This window comes from Pistacia vera, unplaced genomic scaffold (genome assembly GCF_008641045.1).
Source record: "Pistacia vera cultivar Batoury unplaced genomic scaffold, PisVer_v2 Contig357, whole genome shotgun sequence".
Taxonomy (NCBI): domain Eukaryota; kingdom Viridiplantae; phylum Streptophyta; class Magnoliopsida; order Sapindales; family Anacardiaceae; genus Pistacia; species Pistacia vera.
Genome location: NW_022196176.1, coordinates 933043 through 951952, shown reverse-complemented (window position 1 = coordinate 951952; position 18910 = coordinate 933043). Strand labels below are relative to the sequence as shown.

The 18910-nt window shown below is 39.7% G+C and overlaps 1 protein-coding gene across 1 annotated transcript; it reads right to left on the bottom strand.

Annotated features, from left to right (window-relative positions):
- Positions 1-498: 498 nt before the first annotated feature.
- LOC116139684 (hexose carrier protein HEX6-like) lies at positions 499-2459 on the bottom strand. Its single transcript, XM_031425346.1, has 3 exons — positions 2317-2459; positions 1852-2174; positions 499-1772 (listed from the first exon to the last, which is right to left on the bottom strand). The coding sequence occupies exons 1-3, from the start codon at positions 2447-2449 to the stop codon at positions 699-701; spliced, it is 1530 nt and encodes a 509-aa protein (XP_031281206.1). The 5' UTR covers positions 2450-2459; the 3' UTR covers positions 499-698.
- Positions 2460-18910: the final 16451 nt, after the last annotated feature.

Genomic DNA, 18910 nt, shown 5'->3' with positions numbered 1-18910 from the left:
AGAAGCTGGAGGCTAAGTGCAGTCTAGAAACAATGGATGCCAAAGGAAAACTGAAAAATTAAAGGTGAAGGATTTAAAGAGACAAAACCTGAAATTCCAATATCATAGCCAAAAATAAATCCTCCCATGGCAGCCATCATAAAGATAAGACAACAAATAGAGTCATTTTGCCACTGAAGTTATTGCTAGACCGACTGCCATGGCTGATAGCTTGAATTTCTTCCAAACTCACTCACAGAACACAGAGAAATTAAGTTCAAAGTTGTAGATAGTAAAGACAAAAATAAGCTGTCACCCTTGACTTCAATGACTTGTAGAGATCAATCAATTGAACGTTGGACTTTATAGTAGCATGTGGGGTTGAACATGGAAGATGAGAACTTGGAGTCTTATGACTAGTATTTTACTTGTTGAACAGATTAGACAAGAGAGAAATAATAGAAAGAATATGTGATCACAATCTTCATCATTAAAGGAGAATTGCATTAATTTGGAAACGATAAATTGAGAAAGAAAAGATTCATGTAATGAATGAATCTTTGCTTTACATTGGATAGAGTTAACTTAACGATTATCCTTCTATTTCTAATATGACTGGCTAGCAGGCACCAGCTGTAAGATACTTTGGCTTGTTTTGAAGCAGAAATAGTAAAAAAAAAAAATTGCAAATTGACCTTTCAATGTATTAATTTTGAGTTTCATGGTTCTTGCATCTCAGTCTCTCCATCCACTTCCCCCACAATTCTTTTCCAAAACCAATGCACCCTCCACACGTTATCCATCTGTTCAAGTGGAATATTTTTAGTCTCTGGTAAAAGAAAGTACACAAATGAGGTCATCAGCACCACCCATCCTCCAAAGAAGAAGAAAATCCCTGACTTGAAGTGACAAAGCATGGCTAGAAATGTCTGTGCAACAATAGAAGTAAAGAGAAAACACACTGCAACAGTAATACTCTGCCCTGCTGATCTGATCTCCAAGGGCAAAATCTCACTTGGAACCAACCATCCCAATGGCCCCCATGACCACCCAAATCCAGCCACAAATATGCATATCAGAACTAAGACTATATAAGCATACCCTTTGCTCAATCCACCATGATCACCTAGCTGAGTTGCCATAATCCCTCCAACGATTATATGTGACACAAACATTTGGATCTCCCCAACTAAAAGCAATACTCTTCGTCCAAGTTTATCGACTACAAGCATCGATATGAATGTTGATCCTGTAGCCATGAGGCTGGTTACAATTGTGGACATGAGCGATGCACTTTCACCTAGACCAACCGTCCTGAACAATATTGGAGCATAGAACGCTATGACTGTAATACCTGTAACTTGTGTAAAAAATGGCATGGCTATTGCCATTACTAGTTGGGGCCTGTATTTTCTTCGTATGATTTTCTGAAATGGGTATTTAACAGTTTTTGAGATTGAGTTTGCTCGTATTAAATCATCAAGTTCTGCTTGGACATCAGCAGTGCCTCGTACACGTTGCAGCATCAGTTTGGCCTTTTGGTGATCGTTGCTGCGTTGGATTAGACAATTAGGCGTATCTGGAAGGAAGATCGCACCTAATGTTAGCATTGAAGCGGGGACTGCCGCCATTGCTAGGGAAATTCTCCAACCCCAACCACCCTTGATCTTCTGAGTAACATAGTTAACAAGGTTAGCTGACAACGCCCCAACTGCAACGCAGAGTTGGAAGCCATTGTTGATTGCACCTCTGTGTCTTGGTGGTGCCATTTCTGAGAGATAAACTGGTACTGACTGCAGAAAAAAATACATGGAGAATTAATGTTGTGTCAAACTTGTATAGATCGTTAAAAAAACAAACAACCAAACCGACCTGATTGGCAAAACCAACTCCAATTCCAAGCAAGACACGGCCAAATATGAGCATATACGCGTTAAAAGCGGCACCGCCGAGGGCTGAACCAGCAAGGAATGCTGTACCTCCGACCAATATTGATGACTTGCGGCCAAGGGCTCTAGTGACTGAGGATGCAAAGAATGAGGCCACAAGGCCAGCAACATAGAGGGAAGATGTGAAGGCGGTTAATAGTTGGCTATCAAATCTGCAGTAGTTACTAATCTTTGCGTCTTCTTTCATTTTTGTGTTCACTTCTGGGAAGAATTTCTCTAGAAATGGCTCCATAGAGGTCACTCCACCTTTATGTTCCCAACTCAATATGATTACTTTACTTAAATATAATTTGTAAGTGCTTTTATCAATATTATAATCATAGTAAAATGTGTTTGAAATTTCATTGTTTAGTTACAAAGAAGAAATGAAGATAAAAAATAACAAAACCTGAAATTCCAATGTCATAGCCATAAATAACTCCCCCCATGGAAGCCACCATACAAGAAAAGACAAGAAATGGAGTCATCTTCCCACTATATTGTCCATGCACAACTTCAGGTTTTGGTAACTCTGGTGCCATGACTGCAGCTTGATATTGATCTTCCAAACTCATATACAGTGGAAGGAGAGAGTTCAAAGTTTCAGACAATAATTAAACAGTTTAAAGAAGCAGTCTTTCTTGACTTGTGGCTGTGAATAGCAAGTGGGATTGAGTTGAAGTTGAACATGGAACATAAGAAGTTTGGCGGTTTCATGAGCTAGCTTCACTTAACGACAAGTAATACCACATTAGAGTAAACGACTTTTTCCCACCCAAGTTTTGCCTCAATGACCTTTCCCACCCAAAAAGTTTCAAAAACACTCACCACCAAAAACTCATCGGCATCCCCTCGTCACTTTTCCACCCAAAGTTTATATTCCGTTTACCACCTAGAATACACTTTCCGATTCAACGGCCAATAGAGCGCAAACTCCATCCAAGATATTGGGGCTTTTGAAGAGGGGATGCCGGTGAGTCTTTTGGTGGTCGAGATTGCTCAGAATCTGACTTGGGAGGGGCAGTTGGGCGTTTTACAAATAACTTGATTTTTTACGATTAGCAGGGTTGACGGGAGCAAGGTTTGAGATGTTTTGATAAGTGATTGTCGGGGAAGAGAATGGTGGTGGTGTAGGGTCGCAAAAATGTCGGAATCGGCCAACGATTAGTCATAATATAAACTTTGGGTGGAAAAATGGTATTTTAAAACTTTTTGGGCGAAAAAGTATCATTAAGGCAAACCTTGCGTGGGAAAAAGTCGTTTACTCTACTACATTATCACTAATTAATTCAAACCATTTATACTTGCTGTTGCTGGTTCAATTGGAAATGTTGAAAATTGCGTTTTGGATTTTAGGTGTTGACATTGCGCTAAGCCTTAAATATGTTCAAATGGGCTCAGTTGAAATGGACAACCCCATAAGGTAATGGGCTTAAGCTATACCTGTAGTGGGCTCGTTTGCCACTCCATCAAATGGTCCAGCCCATTTGTTTTTTGTTTAGTCAACATCTTGCCATGCATACTCCATGTTTAAAGATCCTTAATTCGGTCACCATTAGAAAAAACTTCCTTCTGTTTTACAAATTAGAAACAAAAATGAACATCAATCAAATGAATTTTTTACTCGTTGTAGATATTTAATAATCAAAATTATAATAAACGAATAAATTTAATAACACATGAATAATAAAGGAGATATTTTAGTTACAAGATTATTTAAAGCTCAATAACAAGAATATTCATATTGGAAAATCATCCAAGTTTAAATAAAGAATAAGATTGATTCCGCGAAAAGGCTTTTGTAATAATATGTAAATGTAGACCGAATAATATGTTTAGAAAAGTATCAAAATTTTGTTTTTAAAGAATAATAATAATAAAAAGCTTAAAATTTGTCCTCACACATTGTTCATTTGTAAGCATAGAAAGGTACAAGTACAACAGATAATATATAATGTGGAAAGCTTAGGTAATTTAAGCCGTCCAACTTTTAATTTCATATAATGTTACCTTTTTAATATCTATTAATTTAATTCTAATATTCTATTAATGTATAACAATCTTAACATAACTTAACAAAATAGTTAACGACAAGTTCCCACCCAAAAAAAGGTTCATTGACACTTTCCCACCCTCCAAGTTTTAAAATAACCTTTTACTACTCAAATTAGGGGTGAACGGTTCCAAGTGCCCGGCATTGTCTGGGGAAACCTGATAGGCCACGACGTTGGGATGAGTTAGGACGTGCATGCAACGTAGATAGTAGACGAAGTCCATACAGAAATAGACTGGGTCGTGGCAGCTTACGTGCAAAAGGAAATGCAGTTTACTCATCCGTAGTTGCAAGTTTTACGTCATTTTATTTCAGTTTGTTATTGTTATGTTCTTACTCTCTGTTTTATGTGTTTGAGTTCTGTTTTACGTGCTTGAGTTCCAGTTGCTAGTTTCCTTTCATTTTCGGTTTGTTTGTACGTGGCTTTGCTTATTTAAGCAGCCAAAGGTTATTAATGAAGCCAGGCAAAAATTATCCGAACTATTGTGGTACTTTCTCACTCGAAGAGAACACAAGTTATCTTAGCATTTGTACACAGTGCGTTTGGGACCTATCATTGGTATCAGAGCCAGGTTGTTATGGGAACCAATAAAGAGCGTGTTGAGCAGTTGGAGGATGGGCTCGGTGAAGTGCAAGATGAGCTACACCAGATGGAGCTCGACATGGCGGATAGGCTACGACATTTGGAAGAAACTCTTAACCGTCTCTCTAATGTACTCCTTGTAGACCAAGAGCCTCCAAACCAAGGTAACCCACATCGTGAAGGCCACAATGGGGGATGGCTTGTTGTATCCTCCAAAATGGCAAAATTGAAGTTTCTTAGATTCTTCGGAGATGACCCGACAGACTGGTTCAACCGTGTGAACCAATTTTTTGAATTCCAGAATACTTCCGAAACCCAGAAAGTTTGCTTAACCTCTTACCAATTAAAAGGAAAGGCCAACCAATGGTGGCAGTGGATCCGCAAGACATTCCAAGAAGAAGGACGTGCTCTCTCATGGGCTGATTTTTAAGATGAGCTCTGGGCATGCTTTGGGCTGTCGGAGTCCGAGGATTTTGATGAAGCCCTTTCGAGGATACAGCAGGATGGTTCATTGCGTGCTTATCAGTGGGAATTCGAGTGCTTGGGCAATCGCGTACGAGGTTCACGCAAAGAGCTCTTGTGGGAACATTTATGGGTGGCTTAAAAACGGACATTTCGGATCGTATCCGAATGTTTAAGCCTCAGACATTAAAGGATGTTATTAGCTTAGCGCGAATGAAAGAGGATCAACTATTGAGACAGGAAACATGTGTACATCCTCCACCACCAATGAGAGCCCCGTTAGCTCTTCCGCCACCGCACATGCAACTCCTATTCGGCGACTGACTTGGGATGAAATGCAACGGAGGCGAGCTCAAGGCCTATGTTTTAATTGTAATGAGCATTTTACTGTAGGTCACCTGTGTCAAGGGCCACGACTACTCATGCTGGAAGGACACGATGGCAACGACAACATAATTTGTGAAGATGTCAAGGGAGAGCAACCAACTCAGGAGGGGTGTGTCATTCGAAATCGACAACATGGTACTTTTGAAGCGCACCATACCAGCAGCAACAAACCTACAAACAGGTCCAAGTCCACAAAAATGGCTAGACGAAAAAGCTCCTGGAAATATTTCCAACTGTGGACCTTGAGGACAAGGATCCACTTGATGGGAGAGAATTGATAGGCCACGATGTTGGGATGAATTAGGACATGCATGCAACGTAGATAGTAGACAGAGTCCATGCAGAAATGGACTGGGTCGTGGCAGTTTACGTGCAGAAGGAAATGCAGTTTACTCATCCGTAGTTGCAAGTTTTATGTCATTTATTTCAGTTTTTTATTGCTATGTTGTTATGCTCTGTTTTATGTGTTTTGAGTTCTATTTTACGTGTTTGAGTTCAGTTGCTAGTTTCCCTTCACTTTCGATTTGTTTGTACGCAGCTTTGCTTATTTAAGCAGCCAAAGGTTATCAATGAAGTCAGGCAAAAATTATCCGAACTATTGTGGTACTTTCTCACCCGAAGAGAACACAAGTTATCTTAGCATTTTACACGGTGCGTTTGGGACCTATATTGGTATCAGAGCCAGGTTGTTATGGGAACCAGTAAAGAGCGTGTGAGCAGTTGGAGGCTGGGTTGGGGAAGTACAAGATGGGCTACACCAGATGGAGCTCGACTGGCGGACATGCTACGACATTTGGAAGAAACTTTAACCGTCTCTCTGATGTACCTTACAAACCAAGAGCCTCTAAACCAAGGTAACCCACACCGTGATGGCCACAATGGGGGACGGCTTGTTGTATCCTCCAAAATGGCAAAACTGGAGTTTCCTAGATTCTCCGGAGATGACCCGACGGAGTGGTTCAACCTGTGAACCAAATTTTTGAATTCCAGAATACTTCCAAAACCAGAAAGTTTGCTTAGCCTGCCATTTGAAAGGAGAGGCCAACCAAGATGGCAGTTGATCTACGAGAGTTCCAAGAAGAAGGACAAGCTCTCTCATGGGCAGATTTTGAAAACGAGCTCTGGGCAAGCTTTGGGCTGTCGGAGTGCGAGGATTTTAATGAAGCCCTTTCAGGATACGGCGGGATGGTTCATTGCGTGATTATCAGTCGGAATTCGAGCGCTTGGGCAATCACGTACGAGGTTGGACGCAAGAGCTCTTGTAGGAGCATTTATAGGTGGTTTAAAAACGGACATTTCGAATGGTATCCGAATGTTTATGCCTCAGACATTAAAGGAGGCTATTAGCTTAGCGCGAATGAAAGAGGATCAACTATCGAGATAGGGAACATGGTGTACATACTCCACCACCAATGAGAGCCCCTTAGCGCTTCCGCTAGCCGCACATGTGCTCCTGTTCGGCGACTGACGGGATGAAATGCACGGAGGCTATCAAGGCCCATGTTTTAATTGTAATGAGCATTTTACTGCAAGTCATCGATGTCAAGGGCCACGACTACTCATGCTGGAAGGACACGATGGCAACGAACATAATTTGTGAAGATGTCACCGGAGAGCAACAACTCAGGAGGGATGTGTCATTCGAAATCGACAATATGGTACTTTTGAAGTTACACCCATACCAGTAGCAAACAACCTTCAAACAGTCCAGTCCCCCAAAAATGGCTAAACGAAAAAGCTCCTGGAAATTTCCAATTTTGAACCTGAGGACAAGGATCCAATTGATGGAGGGAGAATTGATAGGCCACGACGTTGGGGAGTTGGGATGTGCATGCAACATAGATAGTAGACGGAGCTCCTGCGAAATGGACTGGGTCATGGTAGTTCGTGCAGAAGGAAATGCAGTTTACTCATTCGTAGTTGCAGTTCTACGTCATTTTATTTCAGTTTGTTATTGCTATGTTGTTACGCTCTATTTTATGTGTTTGAGTCTGTTTTAGTGTTTGAGTTCCAATTGCTAGTTCTTCATTTTTGGTTGTTTGTACCTGGCTGCTAAATAAGCAGCCAAAGGTTATAATGAAGCAGACAAAAATTATCCGAATATTGTGGTACTTTCTCACCGAAGAGAACACAAGTTATCTTAGCATTTGTACACGGTGCGTTTGGGACCTATCATGTATCAGAGCTAGGTGTTATGGGAACCATAAAGAGTGTGTTGAGTAGTTGGAGGCTGGCTCGGTGAAGTGCAAGATGGGCACACCAGATGGAGCTTGACATGGCAGACAGGCTGGGACATTTGGAGAAGAACTCTTAACCGTCTCTTTGAGTACTCCTTGCAGACTAAGAGCTCCAAACACAGGTAACCCGTATGTGAAGGCCACAATGGGGGACGGCTTGTTGTATCCTCCAAAACGGCAAACCTGGAGTTTCCTAGATCTTCGGAGACGACCCGATGAAGGGTTAAACTTGTGAACCAATTTTTTGAATTTAGAGTACCCCGAAACCCAGAAATTTTGCTTAGCCTCTACCATTTGGAAGAGAGGCCAACCAATGGTGGCAGTGGATCTACAGATGTTCCAAGAAGAAGGACGTGCTCTCGCATGGTAGATTTGAAAACGAGCTCTGGGCACGCTTTGGGCGTCGGAGTGTGAGGATTTTGATGAAGCTTTCAAGGATACAGCAGGAGGGTCATTGAGTGATTATCAGGGGAGTTCGAGCGCTTGGGCAATCGCGTCGAGGTTGGACGCAGAGAGCTCTTGTGGAAACATTTATGGGTGGCTTAAAAACGGACATTTGGATCGTATCCAAATGTTTAAGCCTCAGACATTAAAAAGGCTACAGCTTAGTGCGAATGAAAAAGGACAACATCGAGACAGGGAACATGTGTACATCCTCACCACCAATGAGAGCCGTTAGCTCTTCCGCAGCGCACATGCAGCTCCTGTTCGGCGACTAACTTGGGATGAAATGCAACAGGAGGCTAGCTCAAGGCCTATGTTTTAATTTTAATGAGCATTTTACTGCAGGCACCGGTGTCAAGGGCCATGACTACTCATGCGGAAGGACACGATGGCAACGACAACTAATTTGTGAAGATGTCAAGGGAGAGTAACCAACTCAAGAGGGATGGGTCATTCGAAATGACAATATGGTACTTTTAAAGCTACACCCATACCAGCAGCAAAAAACATTCAAACAGGTCTAAGTCCACCAAAAAATGGCTAGACGAAAAGCTCCTAGAAATATTTCAATTTTGGACCTTGAGGACAAGGATCCAATGATTGGGGGAGAATTGATAGGCCACGACGTTGGGATGAGTTGGGACGTGCATGCAACGTAGATAGTGACGAGAGTCCATGTAGAAATGGACTGGGTCGTGGCAGTTTACGTGCAGAAGGAAATGCAGTTTACTCATCCGTAGTTGCAAGTTCTGCGTCATTATTTCAGTTTGTTATTGCATGTTGTTACACTTATTTATGTGTTGAGTTCTATTTTACGTGTTTGAGTTAGTTGCTAGTTTCCCTTCATTTTTGTGTTTGTACGTGGCTTTGCTTAAATAAGCAGCCAAAGGTTATCAATGAAGCATGCAAAAATTATCCGAAACTATGTGTGTAATTTCTCACCCGAAGAGAACACAAGTTATCTTGGATTTGTCACAGTGCGTTTGGGACCTATCATTGGTATCAGAGCCAGGTTGTTATGGGAACCAATAAAGAGGTGTTGAGTGTTGGAGGCTGGGCTCGGTGAAGTGCAAGATGGGCACACACGATGGAGCTCGACATGGCGGACAGGTAGGCATTTGGAAGAAACTCTTAACCGTCTCTTGATGTACTCCTTGCAGACCAAGAGCCTCCAAAACGGGTAATCCATATCGTGAAGGCCACAATGGGGGACGGTTGTTGTATCCTCCAAAACGGCAAAGCTGGAGTTCCTAGATTTCGAGATGACCCGACGGAGTGGTTCAACCTTGAACCAATTTTTTGAATTTTAGAATACTCCCGAAACCTAGAAATTTTGCTTAACCTTTTACCATTTGGAAGGAGAGGCCAACCCATGGTGGCAGTGGATCTACAAGACGTTTCAAGAAGGGACGTGCTCTCTATGGGTAGATTTTGAAAACGAGCTCTGGGCACGTTTGGGCGGTCGGAGTGCGAGGATTGATGAAGCCCTTTCAAGGATACGACAGGATGGTTCATTGCGTGATTATCAGTTGGACGCAAAGAGCTCTTGTGGAAACATTTAGGGTGGCTTAAAAACGGACATTTTGGATCGTATCCGAATGTTTAAGCCTCAGACATTAAAGGAGGTTATTTGCTTAGTGCGAATAAAAGAGGATCAATCAAGACAGGGAACATGTGTAATCCTCCACCACCAATGAGAGCCCCGTTAGCTCTTCCGCCAGTCGCACATGCAACTCCTGTTCGGCGACTGACTTGGGATTAAATGCAACGGAGGCGAGCTAAAGGCCTATGTTTAATTGTAATGAGCATTTTACTGTAGGTCACCAGTGTCAAGGGCCACGACTACTCATGCTGGAAGGACACGATGGCAACGACGACATAATTTGGAAGATGTCAAGGGAGAGCAACCAACTCAGGAGGGGTGTGTCATTCGAAATCGACAACATGGTACTTTTGAAGCTGCACCCATACCAGCAGCAAACAGCCTTCAAACAGGTCCAAGTCCACCAAAAAATGGCTAGACGAAAAAGCTCCTAGAAATATTTCCAACTGTTGACCTTGAGGACAAGGATCCACTTGATGGGGGGAGAATTGATAGGCCACGACGTTGGGATGAGTTGGGACGTGCATGCAACATAGATAGTAGACGGAGTCCATGCAGAAATGGACTGGGTCGTGGTAGTTTATGTGTAGAAGGAAATGCAGTTTACTCGTCCGTAGTTACAAGTTTTACATCATTTTATTTCAGTTTGTTATTGCTATGTTGTTACGTTCTATTTTATGTGCGTGAGTTCCAGTTGCTCGTTTCCCTTCATTTTCGATTTGTTTGTACATGGCTTTGCTTATTTAAGTAGCCAAAGGTTATCAATGAAGCTAGGCAAAAATTATCTGAACTATTTTTGTACTTTCTCACCTGAAGAAAACACAAGTTATCTTAGCATTTATACACGCTGCGTTTGGGACCTATCATTGGTATCAGAGCCAGGTTGTTATGGGAACAAATAAAGAGCGTGTTGAGCAGTTGGAGGCTAGGCTCGGTGAAGTGCAAGATGGGCTACACCAGATGGAGCTCGACATGGCAGACAGGCTACAACATTTGGATGAAACTTTTACCCATCTCTCTGATGTACTCCTTGCAGACCAAGAGCCTCCAAACCAGGGTAACCCACACCGTGAAGCCCACACTGGGGGACGGCTTGTTGTATCCTTCAAAACGGCAAAACTGGAGTTTCCTAAATTCTCCGGAGATGACCCGACGGAGTGGTTCAACCGTGTGAACCAATTTTTTGAATTCCTGAATACTCCCAAAACCCAGAAAGTTTGCTTATCCTCTTACCATTTGGAAGGAGAGGCCAACCAATGGTGGTAGTGGATCTGCAAGACATTCCAAGAAGAAGGACATGCTCTCTCATGGGCAAATTTTGAAGACGAGCTCTGGGCACGCTTTGGGCCATCGGAATGCGAGGATTTTGATGAAGCCCTTTCAAGGATACGGCAGGATGGTTCATTGCGTGATTATCAGTGGGAATTTGAGTGCTTGGTATTAGAGTAACTGCCCTAGAGCCAATCAATTATTGTAGAATTGACTCTTTGTAATAATGTTCATTAATCAATAGAAGGCATTTTATTCTATATCGCGTAAATCATTATTATTGGAATATGAATTGATATATGTCCTTAGAATGGTAGAACCGTGACGAGGGTATAAAATGTTTCAAATCTTGATAGTGAGAACCCTATGAGCACATATGGTGGTCATTCTAGAAACGTCCGTAGCCCCAGTATTATTCTTAAGTAAGGGCACATATAATACAGTAAGGCTATCATAGTGTTGAATGACCCCGTTGAAAGGCAGTGACTGATCTCACTTGTCAAGGTTGTTTGGTGACAACTGGTGCAACACATGGGTGCTTGCTATAGGCGATTATACCGCAGCAAGTTCACTGGACTGACCCACTAGAGGATTCCATATGGATGGTAACCCTAGTGTCTATGGAACAAATCCTCTAACGAATGGTGGTGCATGTGATCCTTAGACTTAAGATCACCGGAGTGCCTTATGCACCGATTGGTGTAGTTTGACACTAGCCTAACGCAGTTCTTATCAGAGCTGTCAATACGGTGGTGATTGACTGCATCAAGAAGTGTATCAAGACTATGGTGGATTGACAGAGGATTCATCACTCCCGAGTACGGGGAAGTTATCTCACGGCGCAATTCAGTATATGACAATGACATTAAAATTGTGGCCACAATGGGATTGAATTGTTGCTCTATCCAGTTTATAATACAAATCATTGGTCTAGAAACTGAATACATAATAACGAGAGTAACCGAAGGTTGACACTATTTCTATGCCTTCGTTTCGTCGAGATAACGTATGATGAAAGGATCGAATTGTACGGTAACCATATCGTTGACAGGTAGCTACTTTGCTGAATCCGAATCTATCGGGTGGCCATGATGCCTTGCTAGGGGCCAATCTTGGTCTGTGTATTAGTGAGACGATTAATTGGTGTTAATCGCGATACTATACACTGCCGATATGATGAGGAGCCTATGGGTCACACACATAGAAGATAATTTAAGAGCCAAGAAGAAAGAAGGGCGTTTTCGTCTTTTTAGGCGAAAGGGTATTTTGGTAATTTCACAGTGCAATTAAATTTGCTGAGGTCGTAGCCTTTATTTAATTTGTTAGAAAAATTAAATAAGTGAAATTACGTTTAAATATGTGTTCGCACATATTTAAATATATTATCATTATTGTTAAATGTTAATATATATTAAATATATATTAATTGATTTTAATTGAGATAATGATGGAAAATAAAATATCAAATTGGGAGTGTTTGATAACATGGGGTGTTTGGGTTGGAGCCCAATCCTATTCCATATAGGAATAGGGCAACTTGATTTACTATAAAAGAAAAGTGTGTGTTAATTGAAAGGTAATTGATTTCTCTTTAAAATAAAAACACACAGCAGCCCCTCTCATTCTCTCCCACGGCAGAAACACTTTTTGCCTAAAATGAAATCTATTTTATTTCCTTTCTTCTTAATCTTAAAGCCAAAGAGGATCTAGCAAATCCCTCTTTGGTTCTTTTGTGATTGTCTTCGTGTGGACAACGTGGGTTCGATCCTACACTTGGGTCGATAGCAAAACGTTCAAATACAAACATGGTGGAGCCTTCAAACGTGCGTATGGTTCTAAACTCATGAATAACCTTTTGTGTAGATTTTAATTTAATATAAATTGTAAAATTATATCCTTGATCTTGGCTCATGTAAACAATCCTTGTATTATATTATTTTTGTTTCCACTATGTATATTGGACCGTTTACTAACACTTGGGCAATCGAGTACGAGGTTGCACGCAAAGAACTCTTGTGGGAACATTTATGTGGCTTAAAAACGGACATTTTGGACGGTATCCGAATGTTTATGTCTAGACATTAAAGGGGGCTATCAGCTTAACGCGAATGAAAGAGGATCGACTATCGAGACATGGAACATGTGCATATCCTCCACCACCTATGAGAGCCTCGTTAGCTCTTCCGCCAGTCGCACATGCAGCTCCTGTTCGGCGACAGACTTGGGATGAAATGCAACGAAGGCTAGCTCAAGGCCTATGTTTTAATTATAATGAGCATTTTACTGCAGGTCACCGGTGTCAAGGGCAACGACTACTCATGCTGGAAGGACACGATGGCAAAGGCAACATAATTTGTGAAGATGTCACCGGAGAGCAACCAACTCATGAGGGGTGTGTCATTCGAAATCGACAATATGGTACTTTTGAAGCTGCACCCATACCAGCAGCAAACAAGCTTCAAACAGGTACAAGTCCACCAAAAAATGGCTAGACGAAAAAGCTCTAGGAAATATTTCCAACTGTGGACCTTGAGGACAAGGATCCACTTGATGGGGGGAGAATTGATAGGCCACGATGTTGGGATGAGTTGGGATGTGCATACAACGTAGATAGTAGACGGAGTCCATGCAGAAATGGATTGGGTCGTGGCAGTTTACATGCAAAAGGAAATGCAGTTTACTCATCCGTAGTTGCAAGTTTTACGTCATTTTATTTCAATTTGTTATTGCTATGTTGTTACGCTCTGTTTTAAGTGTTTGAGTTCTGTTTTAAGTGTTTGAGTTCCAGTTGCTAGTTTCCCTTCATTTTCGGTTTGTATGTACATGGTTTTGCTTATTTAAGCAGCCAAAGGTTATCAACGAAGCCAGGCAAAAATTATCCGAACTATTGTGGAACTTTCTCACTCGAAGGGAACACAAGTTATCTTAGCATTTATACACGCTTTGTTTGGGACCTATCATTGGTATCAGAGCCAGGTTGTTATGGGAACCAATAAAGAGCGTGTTGAGGAGTTGGAGGCTAGGCTCGGTGAAGTGCAAGATAGGCTACACCAGATGGAGCTTGACATGGCGAACAGGCTGCGACATTTGGAAGAAACTCTTAACCGTCTCTCTGATGTACTCCTTACAGACCAAGAGCCTCCAAACACTGGTAATCCATACCGTGAAGGCCACAATGGGGGACGGCTTGTTGTATCCTACAAAACGGAAAACTGGAGTTTCCTAGATTCTCCGAAGATGACCCGACGAAGTGGTGTGAACCAATTTTTTGAATTCCAGAATACTCCCGAAACCCAAAAAGTTTGCTTAGCCTCCTACCATTTGGAAGGAGAGGCCAACCAATAGCGGTAGTAGATCCGCAAGATGTTCCAAGAAGAAGGATGTGCTCTCTCATGGGCAGATTTTGAAGACGAGCTCTAGGCACGCTTTGGGCTGTCGGAGTGCGAGGATTTTGATGAAGCCCTTTCAAGGATACGGCAGGATGGTTCATTGCGTGATTATCAATGGGAATTCGAGCGCTTGGGCAATCGCGTATGAGGTTGGACGCAGAGAGCTCTTGTGGAAACATTTATGGGTGGCTTAAAAACGGACATTTCGGATGGTATCCGAATGTTTAAGCCTTAGACATTAAAGGAGGCTATCAGCTTAGCGCGATTGAAAGAGGATTAACTATCGAGACAGGGAACATGTGTACATCCTCCACCACCAGTGAGAGCCCCGTTAGCTCTTCCGCCAGCCGCACATGCAGCTCCTGTTCGGCGACTGACTTGGGATGAAATGCAACGGAGGCGAGCTCAAGGCCTATGTTTTAATTGTAATGAGCATTTTACTACAGGTCACCGGTGTCAAGGGCCACGACTACTCATGCTGGAAGGACACGATGGCAACGACAGCATAATTTGTGAAGATGTCAGTGGAGAGCAACCAACTCAAGAGGGATGTGTCATTCGAAATCGACAATATGGTACTTTTGAAGCTACACCCATACCAACAGCAAACAACCTTCAAACAGGTCCAAGTCCACCAAAAAATGGCTAGACGAAAAAACTTCTGGAAATATTTCCAACTGTGGACCTTGAGGACATGGATCCACTTGATGGGGGGAGAATTGATAGGCCACGACGATGGGATGAGTTGGGACGTGCATGCAACGTAGATAGTAGACAGAGTCCATGCAGAAATAAACTGGGTTGTGGCAGCTTACGTGTAGAAGGAAATGCAGTTTACTCATCCGTAGTTGCAAGTTTTACGTCATTTTATTTCAGTTTGTTATTGTTATGTTCTTACTCTTTGTTTTATGTGTTTGAGTTCTGTTTTACGTGCTTGAGTTCCAGTTGCTAGTTTCCCTTCATTTTCGGTTTTTTTGTACGTGGCTTTGCTTATTTAAGCAGCCAAAGGTTATCAATGAAGCCAGGCAAAAATTATCCGAACTATTGTGGTACTTTCTCACCCGAAGAGAACACAAGTTATCTTAGCATTTGTACACAGTGCGTTTGGGACCTATCATTGGTATCAGAGCCAGGTTGTTATGGGAACCAATAAAGAGCGTGTTGAGTAGTTGGAGGCTGGGCTCGGTGAAGTGCAAGATGGGCTACACTAGATGGAGCTCGACATGGCGGACAGGCTACGACATTTGGAAAAAACTCTTAACCGTCTCTGTGATGTACTTTTTGTAGGCCAAGAGCGTCCAAACCAGGGTAAGCCACACCGTGAAGGCCACAATGGGGGATGGCTTGTTGTATCCTCCAAAACGGCAAAACTGAAGTTTCTTAGATTCTCTGGAGATGACCCGACGGAGTGGTTCAACCGTGTGAACCAATTTTTTGAATTCCAGAATACTCTCGAAACCCAGAAAGTTTGCTTAGCCTCTTACCATTTGGAAGGAAAGGCCAACCAATGGTGGCAGTGGATCCGCAAGACGTTCCAAGACAAAGGACGTGCTCTCTCATGGGCAGATTTTGAAGACGATCTCTAGGCACGCTTTGGGCCATCAGAGTGCTCTGTTTTATGTATTTGAGTTCCGTTTTACGTGTTTGAGTTCCAGTTGCTAGTTTCCCTTCATTTTTGGTTTGTTTATACGTGGCTTTGCTTATTTAAGCAGCCAAATGTTATCAACGAAGCCAGGAAAAAATTATCCGAATTGTTGTGGTACTTTCTCACCCGAAGAGAACACAAGTTATTTTAGCATTTATACATGCTGCGTTTGGGACCTATCAAAACCAGAACCAGAACCGCACAGTGTAGGTTCCAAAAAAAAGGATCAGGAACCGAAACTGGAAAGTGCAGGTTCTTCAATTCAAGGAACCGAAACCTAAAATGTAGGTTCCGGTTGCTTTCCTGGTACGCTGTAAAAAATCAATTACCCCTTTATTAGTTTAAAAAATGACAAAAATACCTTAAAAGTTTACAAATACACCCCTAACAAATTTTGATTACTCTTTCATTTGTGTCCAATGTGACTCATAAATCCTCTAATCTTAGGCAACACTTGAATTCAATCAATTCATCACAATTCACATAAAATTTCTCCATCAAAACCAAAACACAAACAATTAATTAAATTAATTAAATAGTCATACCATAAATCTATAATTAAATATTATAATTAATTAAAAATCTAATCATTTAATTAAATATTGTACTAATGTTTATGATGGAATATTATAATTAATTAAGTAATTATACTATAAATCTATAATGTAATATTATAATTAATTAAATTTTTAATTATTTAATTAAGTAATGTACTAACGTAGTACATTACTAATATTTATAATGTAATGTTATAAGTTTATAATTAATTAAGTAATCATTTAACTATGTAATACTAAATTATTTAAGTGATTATAATATAATGTAATGTTATAATTAATTAAGTAATTATTTAATTATAATGTAATTTTTTAATTAATTAAATTTCTAATCATTTAATTAAGTAACCATTTGTTTATATCGTAATATTATAATTAATTAAGTAATCATATTATAAATTTATAATGTAATATTATTATTAATTAAATTTTTAATCATTTAATTAAGTATTGTCCTAATGTTTATAATATAATATTATAATTAATTGAGAAATCATTAAATTATGTAATGTTATAATGAATTAAGTAGTCATACTATAAATCTTTAATGTAATATTATAATTAATTAAATTTATAATTGTTTAACTAAGAATTAAACTAATGTTTATAATGGAATGTTATAATCAATTAACTAATCATACTATAAATTTATAATGTAATGTTATAATTAATTAAGTTTCTAATCATTTAATTAAGTATTATATTAATATAGTAAATTACTAATGTTTATAATATAATGTCATAATTAATTAAGTAATAATTTAATTATATAATGTTATAATTAATTATGTTATCATACCATAATGTAATGTTATAATGAATTAAGTAATCATACTCTAAATGTTTAATGTAATATTATATTTATTTAAAATTTTAATCATTTAATTAAGTATTGTACTAATACTTATAATGAAATGTTATAATTAACTAAGTAATCGTTTAATTCAATAATCATTTGTTTATAATGTAATGTTATAATTAATTAAGTAATTATACTATAAATCTATAATGTAATGTTACATTTAATTAAATTTCTAATTATTTAATTAAGTAATGTACTAAATTACTAATATAATGTTATAAACTTATAATTAATTAAGTAATCATTTAACTATAATGTAATGTTATAATTGATTAAATAATCATTTAACTAGTAATGTATTAATGTTTATCAATTTATCATATATAATTAATTAATTACTAATTTCCTACAGATATAATTAGAACTTGATAATTGAAGTAAATAACTTAATATTATATTATTATTCAATCAAATATACTATTTTATTAAAAAATAATTCTTTTAATAACATTAAAACATTTTTAATTTATCATAATTCCAATTATACACTTAATTAATCAAAACTTTAATATTAATATATTAAAGTTTTTTATATAGTGTAGTTTATATGTAATAAGTATAATTGTATGTTTATTTAATTACGTTATTGTAAAAATTTAACTTTTTCCATTTCAATTTTTTTATATATAAAATTACAATGGACCACCCAATTCTTCACAGATATTTCATTTCAACCCAAGTTCCAAAACATGCTCCAAACCAAGTACCTGCTGGCTGCTGCATGTTCTTTTTTCCATGTTCCAGTTCTGATTTCGGTTCCTCCATATGTAGGAATCGGAACCGGAACCTACTCACACAGTGTCAGTTCCGATTTCGGTTCTACCCGCAGGTTCTGGTTCTACCCGCTACTCATGCTCACCCCTAACCCAAATAATATGTTTCTCTCTAATTTGGTTGGGAAATATATTCATTCACGAAAAAAACCCCTCTTCTTAGCCTCTTCCATTGCCGGCAATTGCCATCGGTGTTGGGAAGTGTCGGCGACAAGAAAATACTACAAACAAATATTCCTCAATTGTCTTTCAACTCAACAAACACAAAAACTGAACAAATCAAACTCAATTAATCCAATTAAAACTCGAAAAACCCTAGGGTGAGGAAGCTTCAATAGCCAGCGATTGGTGACCAAACAAGATCGAGAATGTCGAGGCTTTTGGAAAGGAAGATCCAATTAGTCGATAGATGGTGGGAAGGATGATTTCTGACACTAGAAACGACCAAAAATTGGCTTGGAAGTTGAAAGGTCGTGTGGTGCATAGTTGGTGATCAGCAAGCAATGGACGGTGATGGAGGTTAGGGTTTTGTAGATGGGTTGTGGGGAGTGTGATAGTGGTGTCTAGGGGAATTTATGGCAAAGAAATCGATCGAAAATCTGGCTTGAAGACTTGGCCGTGCAAATGGTGGTGGTGGTGGTGGTGGTGGGAAATGATGAGTGATGATGGCAAATAGAGGCTTGGGCTTTGTTGAGGAGGTGATGAGGATTCTGTGGGTGGTCTCAAAAGTGATTTTGAA